The 27,951-nt window shown below is 34.4% G+C and overlaps 2 protein-coding genes across 2 annotated transcripts; one reads left to right on the forward strand and one right to left on the reverse strand.

Annotated features, from left to right (window-relative positions):
- The first annotated feature begins 1,061 nt into the window (after nucleotides 1–1,061).
- On the forward strand, nucleotides 1,062–14,567 carry LOC108218409 (acetyl-CoA carboxylase 1). The gene is made up of 32 exons (XM_017391333.2): nucleotides 1,062–1,439; nucleotides 2,392–2,777; nucleotides 3,234–3,440; nucleotides 3,526–3,687; nucleotides 4,024–4,116; nucleotides 4,219–4,314; nucleotides 4,501–4,674; nucleotides 4,860–4,953; nucleotides 5,037–5,224; nucleotides 5,308–5,358; nucleotides 5,450–5,489; nucleotides 5,622–5,746; nucleotides 5,815–5,931; nucleotides 6,057–6,131; nucleotides 6,249–6,305; nucleotides 6,426–6,530; nucleotides 6,860–6,946; nucleotides 7,030–7,221; nucleotides 7,296–7,484; nucleotides 7,626–7,736; nucleotides 7,869–7,955; nucleotides 8,047–8,223; nucleotides 8,660–8,737; nucleotides 8,843–8,965; nucleotides 9,113–9,382; nucleotides 9,460–9,803; nucleotides 10,060–10,297; nucleotides 10,422–10,771; nucleotides 10,845–11,058; nucleotides 11,716–11,892; nucleotides 11,987–14,125; nucleotides 14,210–14,567. The coding sequence occupies exons 2-32, from the start codon at nucleotides 2,403–2,405 to the stop codon at nucleotides 14,309–14,311; spliced, it is 6,837 nt and encodes a 2,278-aa protein (XP_017246822.1). The 5' UTR covers nucleotides 1,062–1,439; nucleotides 2,392–2,402; the 3' UTR covers nucleotides 14,312–14,567.
- A 2,311-nt stretch (nucleotides 14,568–16,878) lies between these two features.
- LOC108216796 (protein DOG1-like 3) lies at nucleotides 16,879–18,144 on the reverse strand. The gene has a single exon (XM_017389636.2). It carries the CDS (start codon nucleotides 17,975–17,977, stop codon nucleotides 17,105–17,107), a length of 873 nt encoding a protein of 290 aa, XP_017245125.1. The 5' UTR covers nucleotides 17,978–18,144; the 3' UTR covers nucleotides 16,879–17,104.
- Nucleotides 18,145–27,951: the final 9,807 nt, after the last annotated feature.

Consider the following 27,951-nt stretch of genomic DNA (forward strand, 5'->3'; position numbering starts at 1 on the left):
TAAAAATAGAAATATCGAAAGAAATGGGGTAAGGTACAATTGTAGGTCTAAATCACTTGTCCGTCTAGTGGTCTGGAAATCAAACACGTTAAGCAGTACCACAAAATTGTCATTCATGATTGATGGCGACCCGGTCTATAACTCTATATACATGTCAAATTTTTATCAGAATTCTCATTTCTAACCATGCAAATACTAGCAGCCACGATGTAAAATGCAAATAATTCACATATGTGCTGAATTTGTATTTACTTATAGAAATGTGTGATTTTTCGCTCAACGGTTACTCTTTTTCTTTTTTCCTCGTATGATGGCTGCGTATGGTTTTTGTGGCAAATAATGAGAGGTTGGTCAGGCCGGGTGTGCGCCCATTTATAGGCTTGATTTTATTAATTTTATATGATTTCTTTTATGAATTTTGGTGCACAATTCATGATTCGATATTTTTTTCGCATTTACAGAACGTTGATTATCTTTGATACATACGTCTAATAATAATAAGATTGTTGATGTGCATATAGATGGTCCTATTATTATTAGTGTGAATTGTATTCATCATACATTGCCAACTAGTTTCGAGAGAAAAAAATTAAAATCTCTCGGGTACTTAGCACTTTCTTAATAATTTGATAGTTTTATATATAAAAAGTGTCCACGTAATATATAAATTTTTAACTATCCTAAAATTCGAAAAAGAAAATTTACATACAACACGTTAGATGAAGATAATTTGAGATAATTAACAATTCATCCCTGTAAAATAAATTAGAAAATATTACATATAACATATTAGATGGGATAATGAATAATTCACCTCACAAATAAGTTATTTATATATAAAACTACTTTTATATCGAATAATTGATATGATATGTACAATTTTATCATGCTCAATGACTATTTAAATCATGAGATTCGAACATATTTTCACAGTGAAATACTTATTCTGAATATCGTGATTCAAATGACATCTCGAATATGTAAAATTTCATGAAAGAATAATAAATACGACTCATTTGGAGTGAGCCGGGTAGCTGGGGATAGGGAGAATGGGAGCACAGTGACAATTAAGCAGACAGCAAGACGGTGATTGGGTAGGTGCCTCGTGAGGCCTGAGAGGTTTCATTTAAAAACACACACTAAATCACACACACACACACTATATAAATTATTCACATATTTAAAGCCTCTCCAACGCCCAACCAAACCCAAACCAACATTGAACCAACCCCCATTTTTAGTTCAACCCACAAACATAACTCCACTACATACATAGCATTTTTATATTATTCATATATTTCATCATTCAGATTTACAAGCTTTCTTGATTTTGCCTCCACTTACTTATGCTCTTACTTCATTTGGACCAATCAAATTGAGAAAGTTCCAACCTTTTTGGCAACCCAGTTTTGAATTCTTGCTTTTTGTTCTTCTTAACGGTTAGTTTCCTAATTCAGCTCGTTTGTGATTTTCATAAAAATTGGATTTTGCGAAGTGGGTTGTGGTTAGAATTTGGTTTCTTGATGTGGGTGTCTTTTGTTTCTTGTTGATTTGATCACTTTGCTTTGTTGTTTGAATTCTTGTGTGTTGATTACTGTTAGTCTGTTAGTAGTTGGTTTTTAGTTGGTTATAAAGACTGTCATTTCTTGTTGAACTACCTGTGAACATTGCGGAATTATGATTTTATCTTGTGACTTGTTCGGATTGATCATAGGATCAACAGTTTAGAATTGCAGATGTTTGTTCTGGCGAATAGAGCTTCACTTTTTGTTTTAATGATCATTTTAATCTGATCAAGTTATTTTTCGAAGATTGTTTATATATCATTGTTGCCACGCCTCATCTGAGCCTAAACATATGCACTAGTATGATCAATTTGGGGTGTCTTTTAGAAGTTAGCTTTAGCAGTTTTGCTGGTGCAAATTTTTTTGGTTGCTGCACTTGTTCTTGAGGAACCTGAGGTTGTTGGATTTTCCTAATAGCTATAGAAGAGTTTTATTTAAGTTTTTATTATAAATGTTTTGGTTTAGTATTTTTAATTCTCATTAAGGTTTTCTAGGGAAATAACATCTTAAACTTGCTGCACTTGCAATTTATTGATACTCTTGGTATTTGGTCGTCCTGTTCCTCAATGAGAAATTTAGGATGAGAGACCAGTTTTTTTATTTGACGTCATACCAATGCAACCAACTGGTATGCTATTGGTCGATAACTGTTGTCTCTAGAATTTATAGGTCCCTAGTTCATATTATCATTCTTTCTCCCTACTCTGCGTGAGACTGAAAATTGTACTAGGCCAGTCTCTTTAGGACCTTTTAGATTATTTAATTGTTGATTGGGTCGGTTTTGTTGTTGTTAAGTAGATTTTATCTGTGTCATTATATATTTCAGGTGGTGCAAACATGTCGGAAGCCCAAAGGAGGCCACTAGTGGCTGCTGTTGGGCGCAATAATGGTTACATAAATGGAGTGGTTCCATTGAGACCGCCTTCTACAGTATCCGAGATCGATGAATTTTGTTTTGCCCTTGGTGGCAATAAGCCAATCCACAGCATTTTAATAGCAAATAATGGAATGGCTGCCGTTAAGTTCATACGTAGTGTCAGGACTTGGGCTTATGAAACTTTTGGTACAGAGAAGGCCATATTGATGGTGGCCATGGCGACTCCCGAGGACATGCGGATAAATGCGGAACATATACGAATAGCTGATCAGTTTGTGGAAGTTCCTGGTGGAACAAACAATAATAACTATGCCAATGTACAACTAATCCTCGAGGTTGGTATATATACACCACATCTGTACTTTTGTTCTCATCACGAACATGCACAAAATCATATGAGAAAGTTTGGAGCTCAAACTAGAAAGTGTTAAATAACATTTAGTGTTATGTTTGGATACTAGAATTTCAGTTCTGATAATGAATTTGGTTTAAAGCAAGTTTATGTATTTTCAGAAAATTGGATATGGTTTAATTCCATAACAATCAGATATAAAAGGTCATTTTTCAGAATCTGAAATGATTGCTCAGTTTCTTTTATTTGAATAGATTTTAAAATGAATTCTATCTTTCCAAACACAACCATATGGTTCTTATAACTAAAGAAAGTACCCAAAAAATTGAAGCTACCTGGGATTTTGGTATCTAGATGTATATATGTCATCTATATATAGAAATAACCAACAAAGAATGTGGAGGGAGTATAATATGCTGAGAGTTTTTTAAATATGCAGATGGCAGAGATAACACATGTTGATGCAGTTTGGCCTGGTTGGGGTCATGCATCTGAAAACCCTGAACTTCCAGATGCCTTGCATGCTAAGGGAATCATATTTCTTGGCCCGCCATCAACATCCATGGCAGCTTTGGGGGATAAGATTGGTTCTTCTTTGATTGCTCAAGCAGCAGAAGTACCCACTCTCCCATGGAGTGGCTCTCATGTAATATTGTCTCACTCTTAATTCTCTTTTGACTTATTTTTCACTTATTATCATATATCTAACAAACTTACATTGGATTTTATAGGTAAAAATTCCCTCAGATAGCTGTTTAGTTACAATTCCAGATGATATATATAGCGAGGCATGTGTGAGTACAACAGAAGAAGCACTTGCTAGCTGTCAAGTTGTAGGTTACCCTGCAATGATCAAGGCATCATGGGGTGGTGGGGGTAAAGGCATCAGAAAGGTTTGAATCTCATGTTAAAGCAATCTAAAATTGCTCTCCCTCCCTCTCCCCCTTCCTCCTTTCGCAGTCTGTATAAAGCAGCCAAAATAAATTGCCTCTCTAGTACTTGGCTATGTGAAATATTGATTCCTTAAACTGATACAGTCAATTGCTAGGTTGCGATTTATGCACCTTTTTTTATCCGCACAATGCCTCCTGCAGTCTGTTTAAAGCTGCCAAAATAAATTGTCTCTTGTTGGTTGCTTATGTGAAATCTTGTTTCCTTAAACTGATACAGTCAGTTGCTAGGTTGCAATTTGTTTCTATCCACATAATGTTAAATAAAATAATTTTCAGGTTTATAATGACGATGAAGTCAAGGCACTATTTAAGCAAGTTCAAGGTGAAGTACCAGGATCCCCTATATTCATAATGAAGGTTGCTTCCCAGGTGAGATCCTTGCTCACTATGTAAATTAAGGTGACTAATTATAAATAAGATACCTTCAGTTTTGGCCTTATTTTTAATATTTTATGTTGTTTCTGCAAGTAGAGTAGGCATCTAGAAGTTCAATTGCTCTGTGATCAGCATGGTAACGTTGCAGCTTTGCATAGCCGTGATTGCAGTGTTCAAAGAAGACATCAAAAGGCAGGTTCATGCTTACTATGTTAATTCTGATTTGGAATTCTCTTACATTTGTTTTTAAAACTACTAGCTACAATCTAGACGTTCTTACATGTTTACTATATGGTCTACATATATACATTTCTGTCCATCCAGACATAGGTGTTGATTTTACTGCAATAGTACTTACTTTGTTACTCTGTAATATAGATTATTGAGGAAGGACCAATAACAGTTGCTCCCCGTGAGACTGTAAAAAAGCTAGAGCAGGCAGCTAGGAGATTAGCAAAATCTGTTAATTATGTCGGAGCTGCAACGGTTGAGTATCTATACAGTATGGAAACTGGGGAGTACTATTTCTTAGAGCTCAACCCTCGGTTGCAGGTTAGTCATTCTGATTATCACTTCTATGCCTGTCAATGTTCTTTATTTTCATGCCACCATTCATCAACAATTGAATTGACCTTACTGTTGCAGTGACCTCTAAACCTTTGCATGGCTACTTTCATTTGTTTACTATCTGTTACAATTTTGATTAAATGCATTGGAATGTTGGATGCTTAATTTAGGTGGAGCATCCTGTCACTGAATGGATAGCTGAAATAAATTTGCCAGCAGCCCAAGTTGCAGTTGGGATGGGTATTCCTCTGTGGCAAATTCCAGGTTGGGAATCCTATTCGCTCATACCTACCCTGTATTAGTAATTTATTATGTTGTAATACAATGGCAATGTAACTTTCTACTAGAAATAAGACGGTTCTATGGGAAGGATCATGGCGGAGGATATGACACTTGGAGGAGAACATCATCAGTTGCTACCCCATTCAATTTTGATGAAGCAGAGTCTACACGACCAAAAGGTCATTGTGTGGCTGTGCGTGTAACAAGTGAGGATCCTGACGATGGGTTTAAGCCTACGAGTGGGAAAGTACAGGTTAGCTTATCTAGAAACCGAGAACCTTGTTGCTGTCATTTATTATATGAGTATTTGAACTTAACTCTTGAAGTTTTGTGTAGGAGTTGAGCTTCAAAAGCAAGCCAAATGTGTGGGCATACTTTTCTGTTAAGGTATATATTGTAATAATTATATACATATGTTGCTGTGATGGTTTTTTTTAATCCCAAACCTGATACTGATTAGTTTCACCCCATAATGCAGTCTGGAGGAGGCATTCATGAATTCTCAGATTCTCAATTTGGTAGGTACCAAACATGACATCTCAGTTGTTTCAGAAACTAAGATGCACTTATCAAAAGTTTAATACCCATTTGCTTTCTCGGATCATTTTCAAAAATATGTTTTTGCTAATATACAATCAAAACCTTATCAGGGCATGTTTTTGCTTTCGGAGAATCTAGAGCTTTGGCTATTGCAAATATGGTTTTAGGGCTGAAGGAAATTCAAATACGTGGAGAAATTCGCACAAATGTTGACTACACTGTCGATCTATTACATGTAAGATTCTCGGATATTGTAAAAAGAATTGTCTGCAACTGAGTTTGACACCTAAAAATATACTGCAGGCTTCCGACTACAGGGAGAATAAAATACACACAGGCTGGTTAGATAGTAGAATTGCAATGCGTGTGAGAGCAGAAAGGCCCCCTTGGTATCTTTCTGTGGTTGGAGGAGCACTTTATGTATAAATTCTTATTCAGAATACTTTTTAGTTGTATTTATTGTTTCTTGAGATCTATTGTTTGCTACATCAACTTATCATTTTATACCTGTTGCTTACTTCGACTGCTTGGTTTTTTTACTTCAGAAAGCTTCTGCTAGCAGTGCAGCCATGGTTTCAGAATATGTTGGTTATCTTGAAAAGGGGCAAATCCCCCCTAAGGTGCTGTGCACAAACATAACCTTTATGTTCTGAGTTTGTTATTATACTCAACTATAATAGTTTCCTATAAACAGGGTTTTTCAATCGTAATTGTTTTTTTTTTTGTTACTGCTGCAGCATATATCACTTGTCAGCTCTCAAGTTTCATTAAATATAGAAGGGAGCAAATACACGGTAAGTCATGCTCAATAGGCTCTTGTAATGCCTAAATAATTTAGATGGGAAGTGTACAATATTAGTGCACAAGTTTGTAGATATCTTGTAGTCTCATGGTTTCTCTTGGTTGTTAATCAGATTGATATGGTAAGGGGAGGTCCAGGAAGTTATAAGTTGAAGCTGAATGAGTCTTCGGTTGAAGCAGAGATACATACTTTACGTGATGGGGGTTTATTGATGCAGGTAAGTTATCTGTTTTTTATAGCAACATGCAGCATATATTTTATGTACTACCAAAAAAATGTTATTTATACTGTTTAGTACCTTAGAAGTTAAGTGCCACATTCTGATTACGTGTATTGCCTCTGTTGCAATAACATTTTATTAATCGACTTTTAAGTACAGCTGATGTCAAAACTAACTTAAAATAAATAAATTACGACCTAAGAGAAGGCATATGTTTTTTCTGCCAAACAGGCTTAAAGATATTGACCTTGCAAGTACATAAGTTTATACTCATAATTTAGCTTTAATAGTACATAACAGATTTGTGATCTCATGTTCTGACACAGCTGGATGGAAACAGTCATGTTATATATGCAGAGGAAGAAGCAGCTGGAACTCGCTTACTGATTGATGGAAGGACTTGCTTGCTTCAGGTGCCTCCACTTAACATATTTTTTGTTTGCGTTCTTAGATTTGCTTTGGTCATTAGTGTAATTACTGTTGTATGTTGTGTCAGAATGACCATGATCCTTCTAAGTTAGTGGCGGAGACACCATGCAAGCTACTACGATATTTAGTCCCGGATGGTAGTCATGTTGATGCTGACACACCATATGCAGAAGTTGAGGTTATGAAGATGTGTATGCCACTTCTTTCTCCTGCTGCTGGAAACATCCAGTTTAAAATGTCTGAAGGTCAAGCAATGCAGGTAATTAATTGTCTCTATAGAGGAAATTTATGTTTTCTTCTCTGGGTAGAAAGTATGAACACAGGTTTCCGCAGGCTGGAGAGCTTATAGCAAATCTTGATCTCGATGATCCTTCAGCTGTGAGAAAAGCTGAGCCTTTCCATGGAAGCTTCCCACTACTGGGACCTCCTACTGCAATATCTGGGAAAGTGCACCAGAGATGTGCAGCAAGTCTGAATGCATCTCAGATGATTTTAGCAGGATATGAGCATAACATTGAGGAAGTAAGTTTTTTTTTTGCCCAGTCAATAATCTGAGAAATTATTTTAAGCGAAATTAGTTTCATTCTGTTCCTCTGAGATCATATATACATTAAGTGAATTATTAGGCTTTTTTTAGAAATGTGAAATCATGATATATGCCAGGTCGTTCAAAGCTTGCTTAGTTGTTTAGATAATCCCGAGCTTCCTTTTCTACAATGGCAAGAGTGCTTATCTGTCTTGGCAACCCGACTACCTAAAGAGCTCAGAAATGAGGTACATGAGCAGACTACTTCTCTTGCTTCTTGTTTCTCAAATTTATATGCACATGGACATATAAAGTTGATATACAACACACATAAATTTGTATTTAAAATATAATGTATTCTGATTTTTATTCTTTTCCAGCTAGAAACAAAATATAAGGAGTATCAAGTAATCCCTGGCTTGCAAAATGTTGACTTCCCAGCCAAAATCCTGAGGGGTGTTCTTGAGGTTGGTTTGTGGTCTCGCTTTTATCCTTTTATTCAGTTGTATCTGGAATTTTGATAAGTGACAAAATTTTGTGCGACCTGTTTTGCACCAGTCCCATCTAAGCTCATGCTCCACCAAAGAGAAAGGAGCCCAAGAAAGGCTTATTGAGCCATTGCTAAGTCTTGTCAAGTCCTACGAGGGTGGCAGAGAGAGTCATGCACGTGTCATTGTTCGATCTCTCTTTGACGAGTACTTATCAGTTGAAGAGTTATTTAGTGACAATATCCAGGTGGGTGCACCATGAGGGAACAAATATGTGTTTTATGTATGAAATATAGATGCAATGAATTTTCTGCTCATGCAAAGTTACCACGTCTTTTCCTTTTCAGTTCGTTATATAATTCTTCCCTCAGTCCAAGATGTAGTTGATTTTTATAACATGTACTTTACTTTTTGCGCATCCTTTTATATTTTTTTCGGAGCCGCGTATTGATCTCAGAATATACTGTCTGTGGCACCAGGTATATGGTAAAGTTTGATTATTTACTATTTAATGTTTATTCCAACACCTTGTATTTGTTGAACTTGGTGTATATTGTGGTTCTGACAGCCAGAACATAAAGAATTATAACAGACAGATATCCAAGTTCATGTGTTTAATTTCCCAAGTACTCTGTTTTCAGTTGTTCAATCTATTTTAACTTTTGGTAGCTATTTAACTTCAGGCAGATGTAATTGAACGGCTTCGACTTCAATACAAGAAAGATCTCTTGAAGGTTATGGACATCGTGCTTTCTCATCAAGTATGTTTTAGAATTTTGTATTCTGAAGTGACTAGTTAGCTCAGTGTTATTCGGTTCTTAACTTAAGATGAAATATAATCTCCTCCTAATGTTCTTGGTCTACAGGGCATTAAAAACAAAAACAAGCTGATACTGCGGCTTATGGAGCAATTGGTGTACCCAAATCCCGCTGCATACAGGGATCAGTTAATTAGATTTTCAGCACTTAATCATACAAATTATTCTCAGGTCTGTAGTTGCACTGATTTCCGTAGAATTATATATTTATATTTGTGCAACATCTAGACTATGACCTAAAGCTGGCAACCTAGAAGTGTCTCACAAGGTGTTGCTTTAAAGTTCAAAAAAAAATTCTTATTCCATTTACTTTTGCAGCTAGCTTTGAAGGCGAGTCAACTGCTAGAACAAACCAAGTTAAGTGAACTCCGCTCTAGCATTGCCAGAAGCCTTTCCGAATTAGAGATGTTTACGGAAGAAGGTGAAAGTATGGATACTCCTAAACGGAAAATTGCCATTAATGAACGGATGGAAGATCTTGTGAGTGCTCCTTTAGCAGTGGAGGATGCCCTTGTAGGCCTATTTGATCATAGTGATCCCACCCTTCAGCGGAGAGTTGTGGAAACATATATTCGGAGACTGTATCAGGTAATGATCATTGAAATCATTTAGCCATCTATATATCTATTGGACAAGCTTAAGCTAACTAAGATATTTATTATCAGCCCTACCTAGTAAGTGGGAGTGTCAGGATGCAGTGGCACAGATCTGGTCTTATCACTTCGTGGGAGTTCATTGAAGACCATCTGGAAAAAAATATTAATGGATCTGACTATCATCTAGTTGAGAAACCAGGGATTCAGAAAAAGTATGAGAAGAAGTGGGGTGCCATGGTTATCATCAAATCTCTTCAGTTTTTGCCAACAGTTCTGAGTGCTGCATTGAAAGAAATGACTCCAGACTCTGACAAGAGTATTCCTAGTGGAAGCGATGGGCGAGCTAGCCATAATAATATGATGCATATTGCGTTGGCAGGCATCAATAACCAAATGAGTTCACTTCAGGACAGGTTATAGACAAATTTTCTTCACCTCTATTTTATGCACTAATTTATACTATGCTTCTTATTGACATAGATACATTATATTGATTGTTTTTTAATGCAAGCATGTGGTTAACTCTGTGTTCCTAGTTGTACTCTGTCTTCAGTGTTTTAAGTGATAGCTTAAGTTTTTCAAGTAAGGAATGATCAAAGGACTATAATGTCAAGTGAAGGATTGACAATCAATTCTAGCTAATCATCAATTAATTATTACCTTATACAGTGGTGATGAGGATCAAGCTCAAGAAAGAATCAACAAGTTAGCCAAAATTCTTAGAGAAAAAGAAGTAAGCCACAACCTCAGAAGTGCTGGTGTTGCGGTTGTTAGCTGCATAATACAGAGAGATGAAGGACGGGGCCCTATGAGACATTCCTTTTATTGGTCGGGAGAGAAGCTTCATTATGATGAGGAGCCCCTGCTGCGTCACTTGGAGCCTCCTCTATCAATATATCTTGAATTGGTTTGTTTCTATATAAATTCAAAAAAAATTGCTTTGCTTTTACAATCTAACACATACAAATGAAATATAACTTTATCATGTATTTTGAGCTGATACCTTATGCATAAATTTGTATCTAATTCAGGAGAAACTCAAGGGTTATAATAAAATAAAGTACACTCCATCACGAGATCGGCAATGGCACCTGTACACTGTTGTTGACAAGGCACTGCCAATCCAGAGGATGTTCCTCAGAACACTGATAAGGCAACCTACAGCAAATGAAAGTTATATGGTGTATCAAGGTCTTGACACGGGAAAAACACAAGCCGCATGGACTTTGCCTTATACTTCAAGGAGCATATTGAGATCATTAATGACTGCAATGGAAGAAGTGGAACTGCATGTTCATAATGCAACTGTAAAATCTGACCATGCTCATATGTACCTCTATATCATCCAGGAGCAAAAAATTAACGATCTTCTCCCACACTCGTAAGCATGTGTATGTCATTAAAAAGTAATAATCAAAGAGAGCTAGGTTTTTACCATTATGATACATTTGCAGGAAAGTGTTCAGTGATAATGGGCAAGAGGAAGCTGCAGTTGGAAAAATATTGGGAGAACTGACACGTGAAATTCATAAATCGGTTGGAGTAAAGATGCATCGTTTAGGCATTTGTGAGTGGGAGGTGAAGCTTTGGATAACATCTGCTGGACAGGCCAACGGTGCTTGGAGGGTGGTTGTGACAAATGCAACTGGTCACACTTGTGTGGTGCATGTGAGTTAATTCTAATATCGTTGTTGAGGGATGAAGTTTTACTGCACTTATGGAACTCCATCATGTATTTATAAGAATGTCTTTGTTAAGTTAATCAAAATTCGATACACAAAAACACCAAAATAGGAGCATTTCTTGTAGGCTTAAGGAATAGTTATTTGTGCGGTAAAGTGCTCATACTTAAAAGACTTTAACTCTTGTCAAATATTATGATCAACCATCACAACTCTTCAATGGGAACATAAGCTAAGACAACACAACAATGTGAGTAGAGAACAGTTGCATGATCAATTTATCAGTTACTTCTCATTATACATTGGTTGGCTAGCTGCTTCAAGTACTATATGCAGTTTATGCTAATATAATTTTTCTGTTTGTTACATGGCATTACTTGCGTCCTGAAGTGGGAAATTCATTGTCTAACATTTTTGTTGGCATATAATTCTTATGTTTGAGGATAGTGGTTTGGTATTCTAGTCTCCCAAAATTATTCATTCTTCATCAATAGTATTGTGATAAGATAGTTTATATGTGTTTAAATTGCTGAACTGGGGTTATATACAATTTTAGCATATAATATTTTTATTAATGTTTTTAAATACTTTCAGTATTTGTATAGGTTTTAACCTTTACTACTTATGGATATATAATTTATAGATATATAGAGAACTAGAGGATGCAAGCACACACAAAGTGGTGTACCATTCAATATCTCAGCAGGGGCCTCTACATGGTGTACCAGTAAATGCACAATATCAGCCTCTCGGAGTTCTAGATAGGAGACGCCTTTTGGCCAGGAAAAGCAACACCACTTACTGCTATGATTTTCCACTGGTAAGCTTTATTGATTTCCATTTGATGCAAGTAGTGGGCACTGATTACCGGACATACATCTCTTTAAACAAAACAAAAACCACCATTGTTGCAGGCATTTGAAGCAGCACTGGAGAAGTGTTGGGAATCCCACTTACCTAGTAGTATGAAGCCAAAGGACAAAGTTCTCAAATTCAAGGAGTTTACATTTGCTAACCTGAATGGCAACTCTGAGATCCCTCTTGTTACCGTGGATCGTCAACCAGGGCTCAATGATGTTGGCATGGTAGCCTGGCTTATGGAGATGTGTACCCCTGAGTTCCCTTCTGGTAGAGAGATCATTATTGTTGCAAATGACGTGACATTCAAAAATGGATCTTTTGGTCCCAAAGAAGATGCATTTTTCCAGGCTGTCACTGAACTCGCTTGCATTAAGAAACTGCCTCTCATATACTTGGCTGCAAACTCAGGAGCCCGTATTGGGGTAGCTGAGGAGGTGAAATCCTGTTTTAAAGTAGGTTGGTCTGATGAGTCAAGCCCTGAGCGTGGGTTTCAGTATGTGTACTTAACTCCCGAGGATTATAAAAATATTGGATCGTCTGTGATTGCACATGAGTTGCAGCTTCCAAGTGGAGAAACTCGGTGGGTAATTGATACCATTGTAGGAAAAGAGGATGGTTTGGGGGTGGAGAATTTAACCGGTAGTGGAGCAATTGCTGGTGCATACTCAAGGGCGTATAGGGAAACCTTTACCCTAACATATGTAACTGGAAGAACTGTTGGAATAGGTGCATATCTGTCTCGTCTTGGGATGCGATGTATACAAAGAATTGATCAACCTATTATATTGACCGGTTTCTCTGCACTCAACAAACTACTGGGTCGGGAGGTTTATAGCTCTCACATGCAACTTGGAGGACCTAAAATTATGGCAACGAATGGTGTTGTTCATCTGACCGTTTCCGATGATCTTGAAGGAGTGTCTGCTATATTAAAGTGGTTAAGTTTTGTGCCTGCATATTCAGGCGGTCCGCTCCCCATTTCTACTCCTCTGGATTTCCCAGAGAGGCCTGTTACGTACCTCCCTGAGAACACCTGTGATCCTCGTGCAGCTATATGTGGTTCTCTAGATGGTAACGGGAACTGGCTCGGTGGTATGTTTGACAGGGATAGCTTTGTTGAGGCTTTGGAAGGATGGGCAAGGACAGTTGTGACTGGTCGGGCGAAGCTGGGTGGGATTCCTGTTGGGATCATTGCCACTGAAACTCAAACTATGATGCAAGTTATCCCTGCAGATCCTGGACAGCTTGATTCCCATGAAAGGGTTGTACCTCAAGCAGGACAGGTATGGTTTCCTGACTCTGCAAATAAGACAGCGCAAGCATTGATGGACTTTAACAGGGAAGAGCTTCCACTTTTCATTCTTGCCAACTGGAGAGGCTTTTCAGGTGGACAGAGGGATCTTTTTGAAGGTATCCTTCAAGCCGGATCAACCATAGTTGAAAACCTTAGAACATACAAACAACCTGTTTTCGTATATATTCCCATGGGGGGCGAACTTCGAGGAGGGGCATGGGTTGTCATCGACAGTAGAATTAATTCAGACCATATTGAGATGTTCGCTGAGCGGACTGCAAAGGGAAATGTCCTTGAGCCAGAGGGTCTGATTGAGATAAAATTCAGAACGAAAGAGTTGTTAGAGTGCATGGGAAGGCTTGACAAACAGCTTATAGATCTCAATGCAGAACTTTCAGAAGCCAAGAGCACCAGGGCCATTGCAAATGTTGAATCCTTGCAGCAGCAAATAAAAGCTCGGGAAAAGCAGCTTTTACCGATCTACACTCAGATTGCCACAAAATTTGCAGAACTACACGATACATCTTCCAGAATGGCTGCGAAAGGGGTGATCAAAGAAGTTGTCGATTGGGCTAACTCTCGATCTTTCTTCTACAAACGATTAAACCGAAGAGTTGCTGAGGGATCATTGATCAAGATTGTAAGAGATGCTGCTGGCGACCAGCTGTCCTACAAAGCAGCACTGGACATGATAAAGAACTGGTTCACCTCCAGTGGCAGCCAAGATACTTGGTTGGACGATGAAGCTTTCTTCGCTTGGAAAAATAATCTCAACAACTATCATGACAAGCTACAAGAGTTGCGAATGCAGAAAGTAACATTCCAACTGCTGCAGATGAGTGATTCAACATTAGATCTCCAAGCTCTACCCCAGGGTCTTGCAGCACTTCTGCAGAAGGTAATTTATAAAACATGTAGTTACATCGTTTCCTCATCATATACTTGAACCATTAGCAAGTTCTAATATTTGCATATAATGCAGGTGGAACCATCTGTGAAGAAGCAGTTGGTGGAAGAACTACAGAAGGTGATTAATTCACAGGCATCTGTTCCGGTTAACGGAAAAGTAAAGGTGCCAGTGTGACATCCTTCAGTTCCAGGAAAGTAAATTCATTAGTTGAGGCCATTTAGTCTGTTTTACTTGTTAGGGGGTTGTAGATAGTTGTTCTACGGTTGATATAGGCAGAGGCACATATGTTTTAGGGGTGAAATATGCTAGCACAGAAAAGCTCTACTTATGGTATTCTTGTCAGCTGGCTCATTTGCTGAAGTTATTTACCCTGTTATCCATTTAAAAATAAATAGTACTCTATTTTTTATTGAAAAATTTTACAAGTAAATTGTTCTCGGCCTAAACTGGTACGCTAGCATTCTTTTCTTTCTTTTTTTACAATTTAAGCTTATATGACTTACAAATAAAGTACATATTCTAATATCCCTTGGATGAGCGAGAGTCAAACTCAGATATCTCGGACAACAAATTCAGATATCTCGGGACAACAAAATATAAACCCATCATTTGGGCTATCTAAATTTCTAATCACACGCTCGCAGTACTCTAGCATTCTTCTTGCTAGAGGTCCACTGCAATTCTGATACTTAATGTACACAAAACTCGTGGCACTGAACTCAAATCGGAGTGCTTTAAAATGTATTTATTTTTCGAAGGAAATACAAATCAATCAAACATCAAAGCACGGTTAAAAAATTGGCAAGCTTGTTAAGAATTTGTTGCAGAAAATAGCAAGTCCGCAGTAAACGCAAGACTAGCACCAAGAGCGAAGGACCTGATTTACTTGCAAAGTTTTGCAAGGTGTTTCACATGCCATAATTTCTGATTAGTCCTTTGACAATTATGAAAATAGATATTTACTTTCAGAAAAAGTTATATACATATATATTCAAAAAAGAAACATTTAAATTATTAGTATTTTTATTTAAAAAATTGAATATTTATTATTAAAAAATTATACATCTATATTTTTTTAATTTAAATATAAGAGATAAATCTATGTGAACAGGACCGTTAGGTTGAATCTCATATACAGCTTTACTCGCTTACGCTGTTACGCATGCCAACTATTACTTCCGCAACCATACAACTTTATTGTATTCAATAATTCAAATTTTAACAAATCTGTTCTACGAGAATGTATAAAGTATATCTTCTTGTGTTTACATTTTGGATATCAGATCGTTTAGGTTATTAAAGTTGTATAATTATTATTTATTATACAGAAATGTGTAATTTTTTACACTGTATTTTGGTCAACTTAATTTTATATGGTTAAAATATAAAGAATAAATATTTTTTTACAATCATCTTCTTCTTCACATTCAATTACGTGAGCCAATCATTATAAGAAATATATTCTTTTTAATTATATTAAAATCATCTATTTTTCTTAATTACAAGTATCAAAGATTTATTTCAAGAATTTATATATTAGACAACTATCAATTTAATTAAGTTCTTTTGAATTGTTTTCATTATACTAGAGTATTGATAGTAAAAATCGACACAATTTGTAATCCAGATGATTACGTGGCTACTAATTCTAAACTATTTCATGATGTGTTCCCGATTTTAATTCCTCGAAAACATCAACAGTGGGAGTATTATTGTTGAAAATATTTGAGAAGAAGAAAGATGAACACAATACGACTGTTGAAAAAATAAATTAACGAACCTCTCATACTTTGATTGCTAAACACCTTATGTGTTTAGTGTGTACAATCATTACATGAATGGTTCAGTTGGATTTGATTACAGTACATTCAATCGTCAAAATTACAATCATTCAACCTTATAATTTCCAATATCATTATACATCTAAATTAATAGCGATATCAATAGTTGAAAATATGCAGTTGTATCAAAAATAAAAATCTTAAGTTATCCATAGCAAACACTATACGCAAAAAGAAAAACATAAATAAATACAAATCCCTAAAAAATTATCAACAAGCAAATTATAAATAAATGAACGAGTTTACCATCAAATAAAATCAATGATACAAATAACCACAACAACAATTTATGAAAATGAATAAATCCAACTCTTAAGATATCCACACAACTAACTTATCATCAAACAAATTCAACAAAAAATCATAAGTACCAATATCTTCAACCATTATCAATTAACTATGCGAATTCCACAGCATTCAGCGATGAATTTCGTGGATAGGAGATTAAATGAAGTATGAATTCATTTATCGGTGCTTTAAAATGACGATAATACATAAATTATTTAATATAAATCAATATACTCGCGAAAATTATGTATAATATTAGGGATTCAAAATCGAGATTTTGTAATTAAGGTTCGTCCATATTTGAGGGGAAATTGGTGTGTGTATATATTGCGACTGAAAAGACGAAAAATGCTTTTAAAAAATTAATAGTGTTAATATAAATTTAAGGGAGAGACACAAAATATTTAGTGGTTAAGATCGTAGTGTAGAACAGCAAATAGACAAAGTTCAGTGTCTCAAAATTATATTAATATTAATAAGAAACTTCAAACATATAGATTTTTCTAGGGTTCAAAATTGACGTGTGAACTTTCAATTGAGAAGAAAAACTATTGCAATGTACTCTGAAGATTGATGGTAGGTGTGATCAGATGAAATTTCTTTAACTTATCCTAAAAAGGGAATAAAGGATCAACCTATATGTTATTATAATTATTCCAGATAGATTAATATCCTTGTAGAGAACATTTTAAAAACATAACACAAAAGCATTGAAATCATTCAGCCACACAAACACAACAACATTGTTGAAGAAAGCGTTAGAATTAAACTACAGTAAACACCTACCAAAACTCCATGATTCTCTAATCAAGCTCTCCGATGGTGCTAGCTGTAGGATTTAATTCCCAGCATTTCGAGACGACGAAGCTGCAGCAGCAGCAGCCGTGGCATCTCTCTGAGTCCCCCATTCATGAACCCTGAGATGCAATTCCGCAGCAGCAATCAAGAAATGAACACCTTGAATCGGACTCAAAATATTAATCACTTTCTTAAGTGTCGTGAGACGAAGCTCATCAGCCATATGTAGCACGCTCTCAAGCCCCTCCTCTTTCTCCTTCAAAACAGGCCTAACTCGAGCCGAATCAAACCCGATTTCTTCAGGCCTGGTCTCGTTATTCCTGATCATCTCAGTAACCACATGCGACAGCTCAGTCATCGACGAATCCGCCATCTTCTGCTGCTGCTTAGCCATCTTCTCAGAAATCCTCTTCTCCTCCTCAATTGTATTCAGCTGGAGCTCATCCACTCGCCTGATCTGATCCTGCGAAAGATCAGCTAAATCCCCTGTTGGGACACTCCTCATGAGCTCCGCGAGCCCGGCTTCCACCTGGAGGCCTAATTTCGAATACAACAGCATAAAAGCCATGCTAGGCCTCCATCCGCCAATCCAGACAAACGCATCCTCCAGCTTACTTCGCCAGGATGGCGATAACATCGCCAACACGTCCTGATTCTCACATCTTGATTTTATCTCATAGTACTTCTCGTAATGTTGCACAACTTTCTCCACAATTTGGCCTAATACGCGTTCCCCATTGTCCTTATGGCCATTTCCAGCGCGGTTTTGGTGACAATTCTGGAGCTGGCGACGTCGATTCTCATACGCCTCAGCCGCCGCCACCAGCTGCCTCAGGTCCTGGTTCTGCTCACCAAGCCAATGCCGGAAGAATTCATTAAAATTGTCAGCCCTCATTTCGGTTCTTGTAGCCATAAAAACAATGCTAAGAAAACACACTACTATGGTCCCTCAGGACTTGACTTGCTTCTATTTATATTAAAAGGTGCACAGCAGAAACAATGAACAAGTTGCCATAAATTGGTTTGTACAATCGAAATCTAGCTAATAAATATATGAATACATTGATTGTGTACCAAGATTTTGCAAGTTGCATGAAGTGGTTTGAAGCAAAACAAGTAGTAAAATGATCTGGTTTGGCAAGTTGTGTAAAGTGGTTTGTTGGAAGTAGCTGGTTACTCTTGTCTGGTTTTGGAGTTTAGTTCCCTGTACCGGAATATCTGACTACATTTATTAAAACAGGGGGTTAGCTTTTGACTTTTTTATCAAACCGACTCATGTGTGCCAAATATATTTTTTATTTTATTTTTTATAAGTTTATTTAATACTATATATAATTTTACTATATATAATTTTTATAGTTTTTTCTTTACCTTTTTGATAAATTATAAATAAAATAAGATATTATTTTGACATATATTTATCATTATAATTAAGTAATTTAATGATTCTAAAAATTATTTAAACATAGTGCAGAATTTATATTTCTCCCGTAATAGTATCCTGCTGAAGTGCTCTTAGTCATTTTAGTTTGCCCCAATAAAAGAGTTGCGGTAAAAGAGTTGGATTTATAAAATCACTAACAAAATATATTAATCAACAATGAATTGGATATATGGAATAAACGAATATATTAATCAATAATTAATGATTGGGATTAAAAATATATTAAGACAAATTTTAATTCAATATTTTATAATATACATACAACTAAAATACATATATACGTAATAGATCGGATTAGAGCATCTCCAATCCAAAAACTCATCTTTAGATGGCATTTATATAAATTATCTAAATTATCTAAAAATTATACAACTCCAATCATATTTAATTGTTTATATTTGTGGAACCAGGTGAGCTTTTAATATAATTTTGCAAGCATATCTCGCAATTGACTTGACAAGATAACCATACAACAAGGACAGCACCTATCTTCTCACCAGCAGTCATAATTTTCTGCGGAGGTAGGTGAGACTTGTTTGCAAAATCCTCAATCTGAGTTTAGATTTGTTCTTCGAATTTTTCAAAATACTAACACCCTAAATATTTAATTCATAATCATCAATATACTTATATAAAGGAGAAGCGAGGGGGTGTAAGTGGCGCCTTTCACATCGCTCCGTTCTATTTTTATAATTTTCTTGAACTTTTGGATGAAAAATATCAAAAATTAGAACTACTTTTTTCAGTTTCGGGTATATTAGAAGCAAGTTTCAGAATCTGGTTTTGTTTCAGATTATTTATGGAATATAGTAGCTTGAAAGTTTTAATCTGATTTTATTTGAGATTATTTAATTATGGGAAAGAGTAGCACACAAGTCTCTCTACATCTATAAATACCCCTATAGATTGTAGGGTTTTAGATCATCTAAACACAACATCCTCTCTTTCAATACCACAACCCTACCTCTCTTTGGTGATAGTTCTCTTGCTCGATTTCTAACTCGGTGGTGCCATTCTTCTGCAACGATAAGTGAAGGCTGTTTATACAGTATTAAAAAATAAAGATTGTTGTAAGTAAAGGTAGTCATAGACCGCTATGTGGGAGTCGACAAATCCAAACACGAGAAAAGAATATAGTCTTGACATGATATTGATGGATGATATCAATAAATTAACTATCAGTGATGTATGTTTGTTGGTTATTCTTTTATAATATTTGTTTTTTTTATCGGACATGTTTGTTGTTGTTAATTTTTATATGATTTACTTTGTATACAAGAAAAAATTATTCATACATAATCTGTTTGCTCCGTTCAAGCAACTTTTAAGTGAAGGATGTTTATACAGTCCTAGAATATAAAAGTGGTTACAAGCAAGTAGGGATGAGCACAAACCGAACCGAAAATCGAAACGAACCAAAAACCGCCAAACCGCACCGAATAAAACCGTACCGAATAACAACTGCACCAATACTTTGATTTTTAAAAATTTTAAAACCGAATACAAACCGAACTGAACCGCAATAATATTTATATTTATTTAATTATTTATTTTATATATTTAAATATAATATATAGCTACGTAGATGAAGGGCTGTTATAGGTTTTGCAAGAAATTAAGTAGTACTAGTACTATGTTTAGAACTTCAGTCAGTAGTATATATGTTTGGAACCTTCTTTTTAGAGTTTTTGTTAATCTTAATTTTTAAGTTACTGCAGTTTTTTCAATAACATTGCTATTGCCAGATTTGCTATTATTTTCCAGACAATATTATTATAATATTATAAAATATTTTATTTTTAATCTGATTAATTTCTGATCAGCTGACCAACATGTACCAACACATTCATCAATTAATCCTGATTTACAGCCCTTCATTTGTTAATCACATGCATGTCAATAGCATTGTAACGCCCTTTATTTGTTTTGTTTTTTCCGTGCCAGATGTGATGATTTTTAGTTTTTCGGATTTTTTACGGTTTGAAAATCGAACCGCATCATATAAAACCGAAACCGCTCATATAATAAATCGAACCGCACCAATGATGTTTGGTTTGGTTGCGGTTTTCAATTTTAAAAACTGCACCTACGTGGTTCCGGTTGGAGTGGAGGAAGGTGACAATGTAAAAACATGATTACTGTTAAAAAAACACAAATAAAATTAAGATTCGTCGTGTTTTAAATTGTTAATTATGTGTATAAATGTATTTTCAATTTTTCACCATGAATTATAGTCTATTTTTGCAATTTTATATACTAGTATTGGTATTACATCAAGATTTTTATAATATAAAATTCATTTTATCCTACAAATATTAATTTTGAAACATTAATATACATTTTATGGACAGGCACAAAATATATTTTATTCTACAAATATTAATATTGAATCATTAATATTATAATTTTTATAGGCCGCCGCAACGCGCGGCTTCTCAACTAGTTATTTATAAGTATGTACGCGGGAGATAACGCAGACCTAAATCTTCTATAAATACAATATTTGGCATTGTTATAATTTATAATGTGAAATAATATGGAAGGATACTAAATGCAGAATAATGAAGTATAATGTGAGTGTGAACAATAATCAGAGTCTAAAAAGATATTCGATGCAACTAAGTCACAAATTTTATGTTCTTGCGGTAATTGTATTTGATGTCACTTACATGTACTTTATAAGTCTGTGTGAATCACATGCGAAAAATACACGTAGAATTAGTATATGGAAAAGAAATTAAAATACAATAAATATGACTTCTTCAATTATGTCGAATGAATGAAATAAATTTTAAATTCTAATTGTCTCCGATATCATTATGATATCGTTCTTCTAAGAATATATCACGTGGAAACGGGGTGGAGCTATTGATAATGAATTAAATGAGATGATTTTATTTCTCGATATTCCTTATTTGTTCTTACGAAACAAAAGCCAAAAAATATTGAAAAACAAGTCATTCGCAACCATCAATGAAAGATTCTTTAAAAATTTAATGAATAGTAATATTTTTAGAAATCGTATGAAGAAGCAAATCTAAATCCATAAAAGATAATATTCGATGAAAAATGTGACTCCGCAAAACTTTCTCTTAATTTAATATTGTCATACTCTTATGACTTTGATGAAGTAATAATAACTCTTTCTAATAGAGCAAAAAGAGAGTTGGGCTGTATAACTCAAATCAAGTTGGGCTGGAAATGTATCATCTACTACTGGGCCGGTCAATAGAGTGCATGACTTTGACTTTAGGAACTGGTAGAATTTAATGGCAAGAACTAATTCATAAACAGAGCCCGCAATGTATAAAGCCTGTAGCCGACCCAGAAGTTATTGCCGATGCTTTACTATAAAAGTTTTATTTTTTCAATCATTTTTAAACATATACAGTACTTAATTTGTAATTTCTTTAATGGGTTAAATGATACTTAAAAAATCACTACTTGAACAATTTTCATTATTTCGCTTCTTAAATATTTTGACTGATAAATTATTTAATTGTATTAGTCAGAGAAGTTGGATAAAATTATTATATTGAGTTGGAATTTATTAAGGTCAAAATTTCTTACCGGACATTTGATAAACATTAATTTAGCTGTGAAAGTTGAGGGACATTTCACCCCCAGTACTCAAGAGTCGCTTAAGGCTATGGATATATAGTTTTTTATAGGATTCGTCTTTTTTCCGTCTCATTTTAAATATATTCAATTACAGACTTTTTTTTTGAAACAAAGGTGTTAATCTAATAATAAAAGGCCATACGGCATCTACACCAATAATCGAGTCGAACAAACAGTAAATTGCAATCGCCTGTTCTCACAAAGAGACAGTTAAACGATATTTTGAAGAAAATGTATGTACAAATACAAGTACCCGCTTCATGCATTCTCGTTGAATTACTAGTACCCTCTTCATCATGCTCCGATAGAGCTATCGTTTGAGCTATCGACCAGAACTGCGATTTCATACAAACTTTCATCACCAAATCAAACCCCGCTTACAATTAAGAAGCGAAAAACAAAGCTCTCACCAGGGAGAGAAAACAACCTTAGATGAAACCACAGAAATAAGAGGAATCCGACTGAAAATCCACCCACTTGAAATAGAGGAGAAAGCCAGTGAAATCTCCGATGGTTTTAGATCTAAGAATCCCCCGAGAATAGATCTGAAGCAAAACCACAAAAACAAGAAAAATCGGACTGCAACTCACCCGCTTGGAAGAGAGACAACGAAATCTCCGATGGCTCTGGATCTAAATTTCTCGAGAAAAAGTATTATTCAAAAACCAAGAATAAAATAAAGTAGTTAACTGATTCGGGGCTTTCCACCGATAAAAACCGATGGAAGCCCCAGGCGGCTACGAAAATAGAGAGGCTAGAGAGAATTAGGGTTTTTTTGGGAGAGAGGTAGGCTAGAGAGAATTAACATTATAACTAATCACTTAAACATATAACTAATCGATAATTAACATTGTAACATATTTCTGGCAAAAAAAAAAAAACATTGTAAAATATTGCATTTTTAAAAAAAGCATATTTCCGTTCTTACTCACCTATCCCTAATCCCTCCCTTGTTTAGAGCCATGGTATAGAATGAAAAGAGTATGTCGGTTAATATTGTAATATATGAACAATAAAACGTACTATAAATTTTTAAAATAGTAAAAAGTAAATATAAGAGCACGATTGGATAGCCCAGTGGTGGGTTTATCCTCTGTTGACCCGGGGCACCCGGGTTCGACTCTGGCTCACCCCGAGAATTATTAGAACAGATACTAAGTTGTAAGGCATATAAGCCTGCATTGTCAAAAAAAAAAGTAAATATAAGTAGGTTGGCGCACAGAATAAATGATAATATTCCGAGAACATACCTGAAAACAACTTTGAATAAATTTCCACATATAATGACAAAGTGGAGCTTTCACAAATTGGTCCTGGTGTGAACGGATTAATAAAGTAAAAAGTGTATATATCTGTTTAGTAGTACTGTATATATATCCAGCAGCTTCCTCGAAATGAAGCTGCAGAGGATAGAGATCAGTACTTTGCATCTAGACAGCTCTTTATTCTGAGGAATGTGAATTCACTAAGGGATCGTTTGGTTCGAATAGTGATATCAGGTTGGAATGAGGAATCGGATTAAACTGGTATGGTATCATATCTGATATCATGTGTTTGATTGAGTGCTGGAATCAATATATGCAATTTTTGTAAAAAAATAAGTTATTAATTTATATTAATTGAAAAAATTAATAAAATTATTATTGTTATATATTTTTGCATCATTGATTTAATTTTGTGTAAAACATTAATATTTGATTATTTAAATAGAGACAAAAAATCAAAAATGAATGGATACCCATACCTCCATCTCATACCCACCTAGGTATCAAAAACTCATACCTTGGGGGTTTAAGGTATGGGTTTGAGATTATATTTTCACCAACCAAACACCAAATATGGGTTTAGAATGGACAAATCCCATACCTGATTCCACATACCCATGAACCAAACGACCACTAAGTAGTTTTAGAAAAAAAAAAAAAGAATTTACTAAGTAGCCCGAACAAGTGATGTGATGTTTCACAGATACAACTACAGTACTTACGTTAATTTAAGGAGTACTACTATGGTACTTTTACACAGCTGCTCTCCCTTGCTTTTCCTATAAATTGTTTGATTGTTTTATAAAACTGTTTGAAAATTTAATGATTGTTCTTTCATTTTTTATTTTAAATCAAACTTTTGGTGAAGTGAGATTTTTTTTTCTTGATTCGGATATAAATAATGTTCTTTTCATTGAAGAAAGAAAATGATATTAGAAAAACTATTCCTATTACAATTGTCGTGGACGGATTGGATTATATTTAAGAAAATGTTATATATCCTAATAACTCTTTTCAAATTTTTTTTACCAAATCTACTTGACAGTATATAATTGATTCAATTCACACTAATAATAACGAGATTCTCTATATATACATCAACTACTGAATTAAAACTCGTCATTTGAGAACAATTTTTAGAAATAATTTTGAGGTACCTAACGGTAGCTTATATTTAAAGGAATATAGTATAATTTTTGCATTATAAATTATTACCTAAAAATCTGGCGGCAGGATCTACATTTGGCAGAAAGGCCCACAACATCTGTGGCTATGTGCAGTATTCAACTATTCATAAGCATGAGTTATGATCGACGTGGACCGACTATATTTTCCAGAATGCTACAAGCAAAAGCGTCGCATTCGTAATGTTTGCGACTCCTCTCAAGCTCTCGTGCTTGAAGGTTCTCTTTAATGAAAACTTTCTAGAATAAAGAGAATAAATGAATATTTGTATTGTTTGGCTAAAATTACAAATCTTGTTTAACGTGTGTAAACCAAAATCGGCTTATTTAATTTATAAGTCCGAATGTGAAATTTTTTTAAAAAAATTATAATATTTAATATTATATTGACGATATTATATTCGACAAGTTCTAAATATTAAAAAAAAAATATCTTAAGTTGTAGTAGTAAGCTTAAGTTGGGTTTGATTAAAAAAATATACACCCCGCACTCGTTCTAGGACCAAATCACCAAGTGGCAACTGCCATCATCGCAACGTCGGACGTAATACAAAAGCACACCGGGGACAAAATAATGATCAAATAACTACATAAAGCAAAGTGACTGCGCTAATACGGAGTGCTCGCATATTGACTCGTATGATTTTTCTAATTTATTTATCCTTACTTCAGCTGAGCAATCAACAAAATATATTTGTTTAGTAGATTTATAACTGATTTTGAGAGGAAAGAGTAAATATAATCACTTTTAGTAAATTATTAATTTTAATAATTACTTTTTAAGATAATAGACGGGTGAATTGAATGGGGCGGTGATATGTATACTAGGTGAATAATGTCATATATAAAGATGGATACCGGCATATAAATTCAAATTTGAATCAGCATTATTCATTAATTTCCGAAATTTGAATTTTTGAATTTATTTCAGATTTACCCCGAATAATATATATTTCTTTTAAATTTGGCTAAACGGTTCCCAAATATTGAATATGTGCTACTAATAATAAACAATTTAGTTTATTCTTTTTTATGTATGCAAAGAAAAAATAATTCAAATAATTGAGACGAAAGAGTAAGGTTCGTAACTTTCTGTAATGCATAAAATAATATTATTTAAAAGGATGGATGTAGGCTGCAACTTCAAGTACTTTAACTTGTCCGCTGATGCGATCATGATGCTCAGATGATATATGAATCGCATGTTCGGTTTTATGCAAAATTTCTTATAATAATACTATAAAATTTTAAATTATGAATTCAGATTCGTTAATTCGATTGACTTGAAATAATAATGTGGGCGTATATATAATTAGCTTAAAAAGATTGCGCAATCGTATATGCATGTTATATAATGGCGACCAATAGTCTATTACCTCTGACTCTTGACTTCCAACTCGAATCGAGGGACTGTTTATCATAGAATATTGTAATTAGTTCTAAAATTTCATGCTACTGCGGCGGCTGTTATGTGAGTAGCAAGGTTTCTAAACATTAACAATCAGATCCATTGATTGGTAGTAAGTGATTTATCAGGTCAGTGACACTGATATATGTATATGTGGTGTCATCCCCCAGTATTTTTCTATGATATTATTAGATAGTTGTATTACTATAATAATAATATTTATACCGATGATGCATATGTATTTATTTTAATTTTTGGGTATCTAAAATTATTTTTATTTTTTTCCAAATTTTAGTTGACGTGGTTTGATTGGTTGACTCGCTCTAACACTAATGAATATTCTCTATATATATAACCGATATAGTTTTTTGAAAACATAGTTAAAAAATCAATCATTTGTATATTAATTCATATCCAAACTAGACTAAGAACATATTTAGCTCAGTTTAAAATTACGACTTGATGATAAATTGAAAGTTTAAAATGTGTATGAGTAATTTTATAATAATTTATAAGTTACTAAAAATATGATAATAAAAATAAATTATGAGTAAGTTGTGATTTATAGATAATCTTTATCAAAAAGAAATTTACAAAAAGATAAATCACTGAAACTTATTATATAAATAAATATTTTTCACACTAAAATCAGATTATTTATAATACTGATTACTTAATAACCAGATAACTTGCTATATTATTTATTCATAGTTTATTCACTAAAAACAATTCTATAAGTCGTCAACGTCCACCAAATCCGAGGCTATAAAAGAGGGAAATGCATATTCCCGGCAAGATGCATAGAACAGATAGATTCCTTAATAAAAAAGAACAAGTATGTATCCGATTTAAGTCATGGCATACATCATAACTCGCTCCTCCACGGAGATTTGATCATTGTTGTCGTCAGGTTTCCCACTTGGATACATCCCCATCTCATTTCCAAATCAACTTATTATTCTAAGTCACTTCCACTCCCTCGATTTGCCCCTTCCATCTTGTTAAGGAGGCTATTTTTATTGTTAATCTCTCTTTCCATGCTCCTTCCATCTCACTAATAGATGGAGTCCTTTCTTAATTACTTTACCCCTTCCCTCTTTGACCTCTCTGTTACTTTTTAATTATTTGGTCTCCACATCAATCTACTATCACCATTGTTTTTATCATCCTCAATCAATAATAGTCTGCGCGGTAACATACAGTGTGGTGTCCAGATTCATTTTCTCCCTTGGTTAAATAACTGTTTCACCGTGGATTCCTTGAGCTCGTAAGAGCATCTCCAACGACCTCTTACTTAAAATCCTAATTGTCATATCAAAAATAAAAATTATAATTAATGTGTTCTAAAATTCACGCTCTAACTATCCTTACCTGTTATTATAACCAACCTTCTATCATGTTTGTAAGAAAATCTCAAAGATTACACATAACTTATTATCATATTAAAATGATATATCTATTTATAACAATCCAAAATATTAATAACATACTATTTTTAAAGTATAACCAACCAATATAGGCAATACCATCGAAGCAAAATATCTTACAGGTTCAGCAAAAATTATATAATGTCTTACATATACAATTTAGCCAACGCCGTTGGAGATGCTCTAAGATCGGTTGACACTCATTTTAATACTTTTATAAAATGTTGTTTTATAAATTAGAAAAAAATGTAAACAAGCAAGTTATATATTTGTATTTTATATGTACACATTAAAATACTTGTCAAACCGCGAAAAAAGGGTAAGAAAATGAGAGTGTGGAGTTTCTTAATTTTTTCTTAAATATCATAAAATTTTAGATAAATTTTTAATTAACTTTCATATTATATGAGATTGACTAAATTAGCAAATTATATCGATATAAGTTAGTAACCAGTTAAAATTTTTGTCTTGCGATAGCGATATGATGGAGATTATATTGACCGATAATATTTTATTAATTATAAATTATTATTATTAT

This window comes from Daucus carota, chromosome 4 (assembly GCF_001625215.2).
Source record: "Daucus carota subsp. sativus chromosome 4, DH1 v3.0, whole genome shotgun sequence".
Classification (NCBI taxonomy): Eukaryota; Viridiplantae; Streptophyta; class Magnoliopsida; order Apiales; family Apiaceae; genus Daucus; species Daucus carota.

Coding starts and splice junctions, on each gene's coding strand:
- LOC108218409 (XM_017391333.2), top strand. CDS start 2,403: ATGTCGGAAGCCCAAAGGAGGCCACTAGTGGCTGCTGTTGGGCGCAAT. Junction 6,132..6,248: donor AGGGGCAAATCCCCCCTAAG/GTGCTGTGCACA, acceptor TTACTGCTGCAG/CATATATCACTTGTCAGCTC. Junction 9,804..10,059: donor ATGAGTTCACTTCAGGACAG/GTTATAGACAAA, acceptor TACCTTATACAG/TGGTGATGAGGATCAAGCTC.
- LOC108216796 (XM_017389636.2), bottom strand. CDS start 17,977: ATGGCTACAAGAACCGAAATGAGGGCTGACAATTTTAATGAATTCTTC.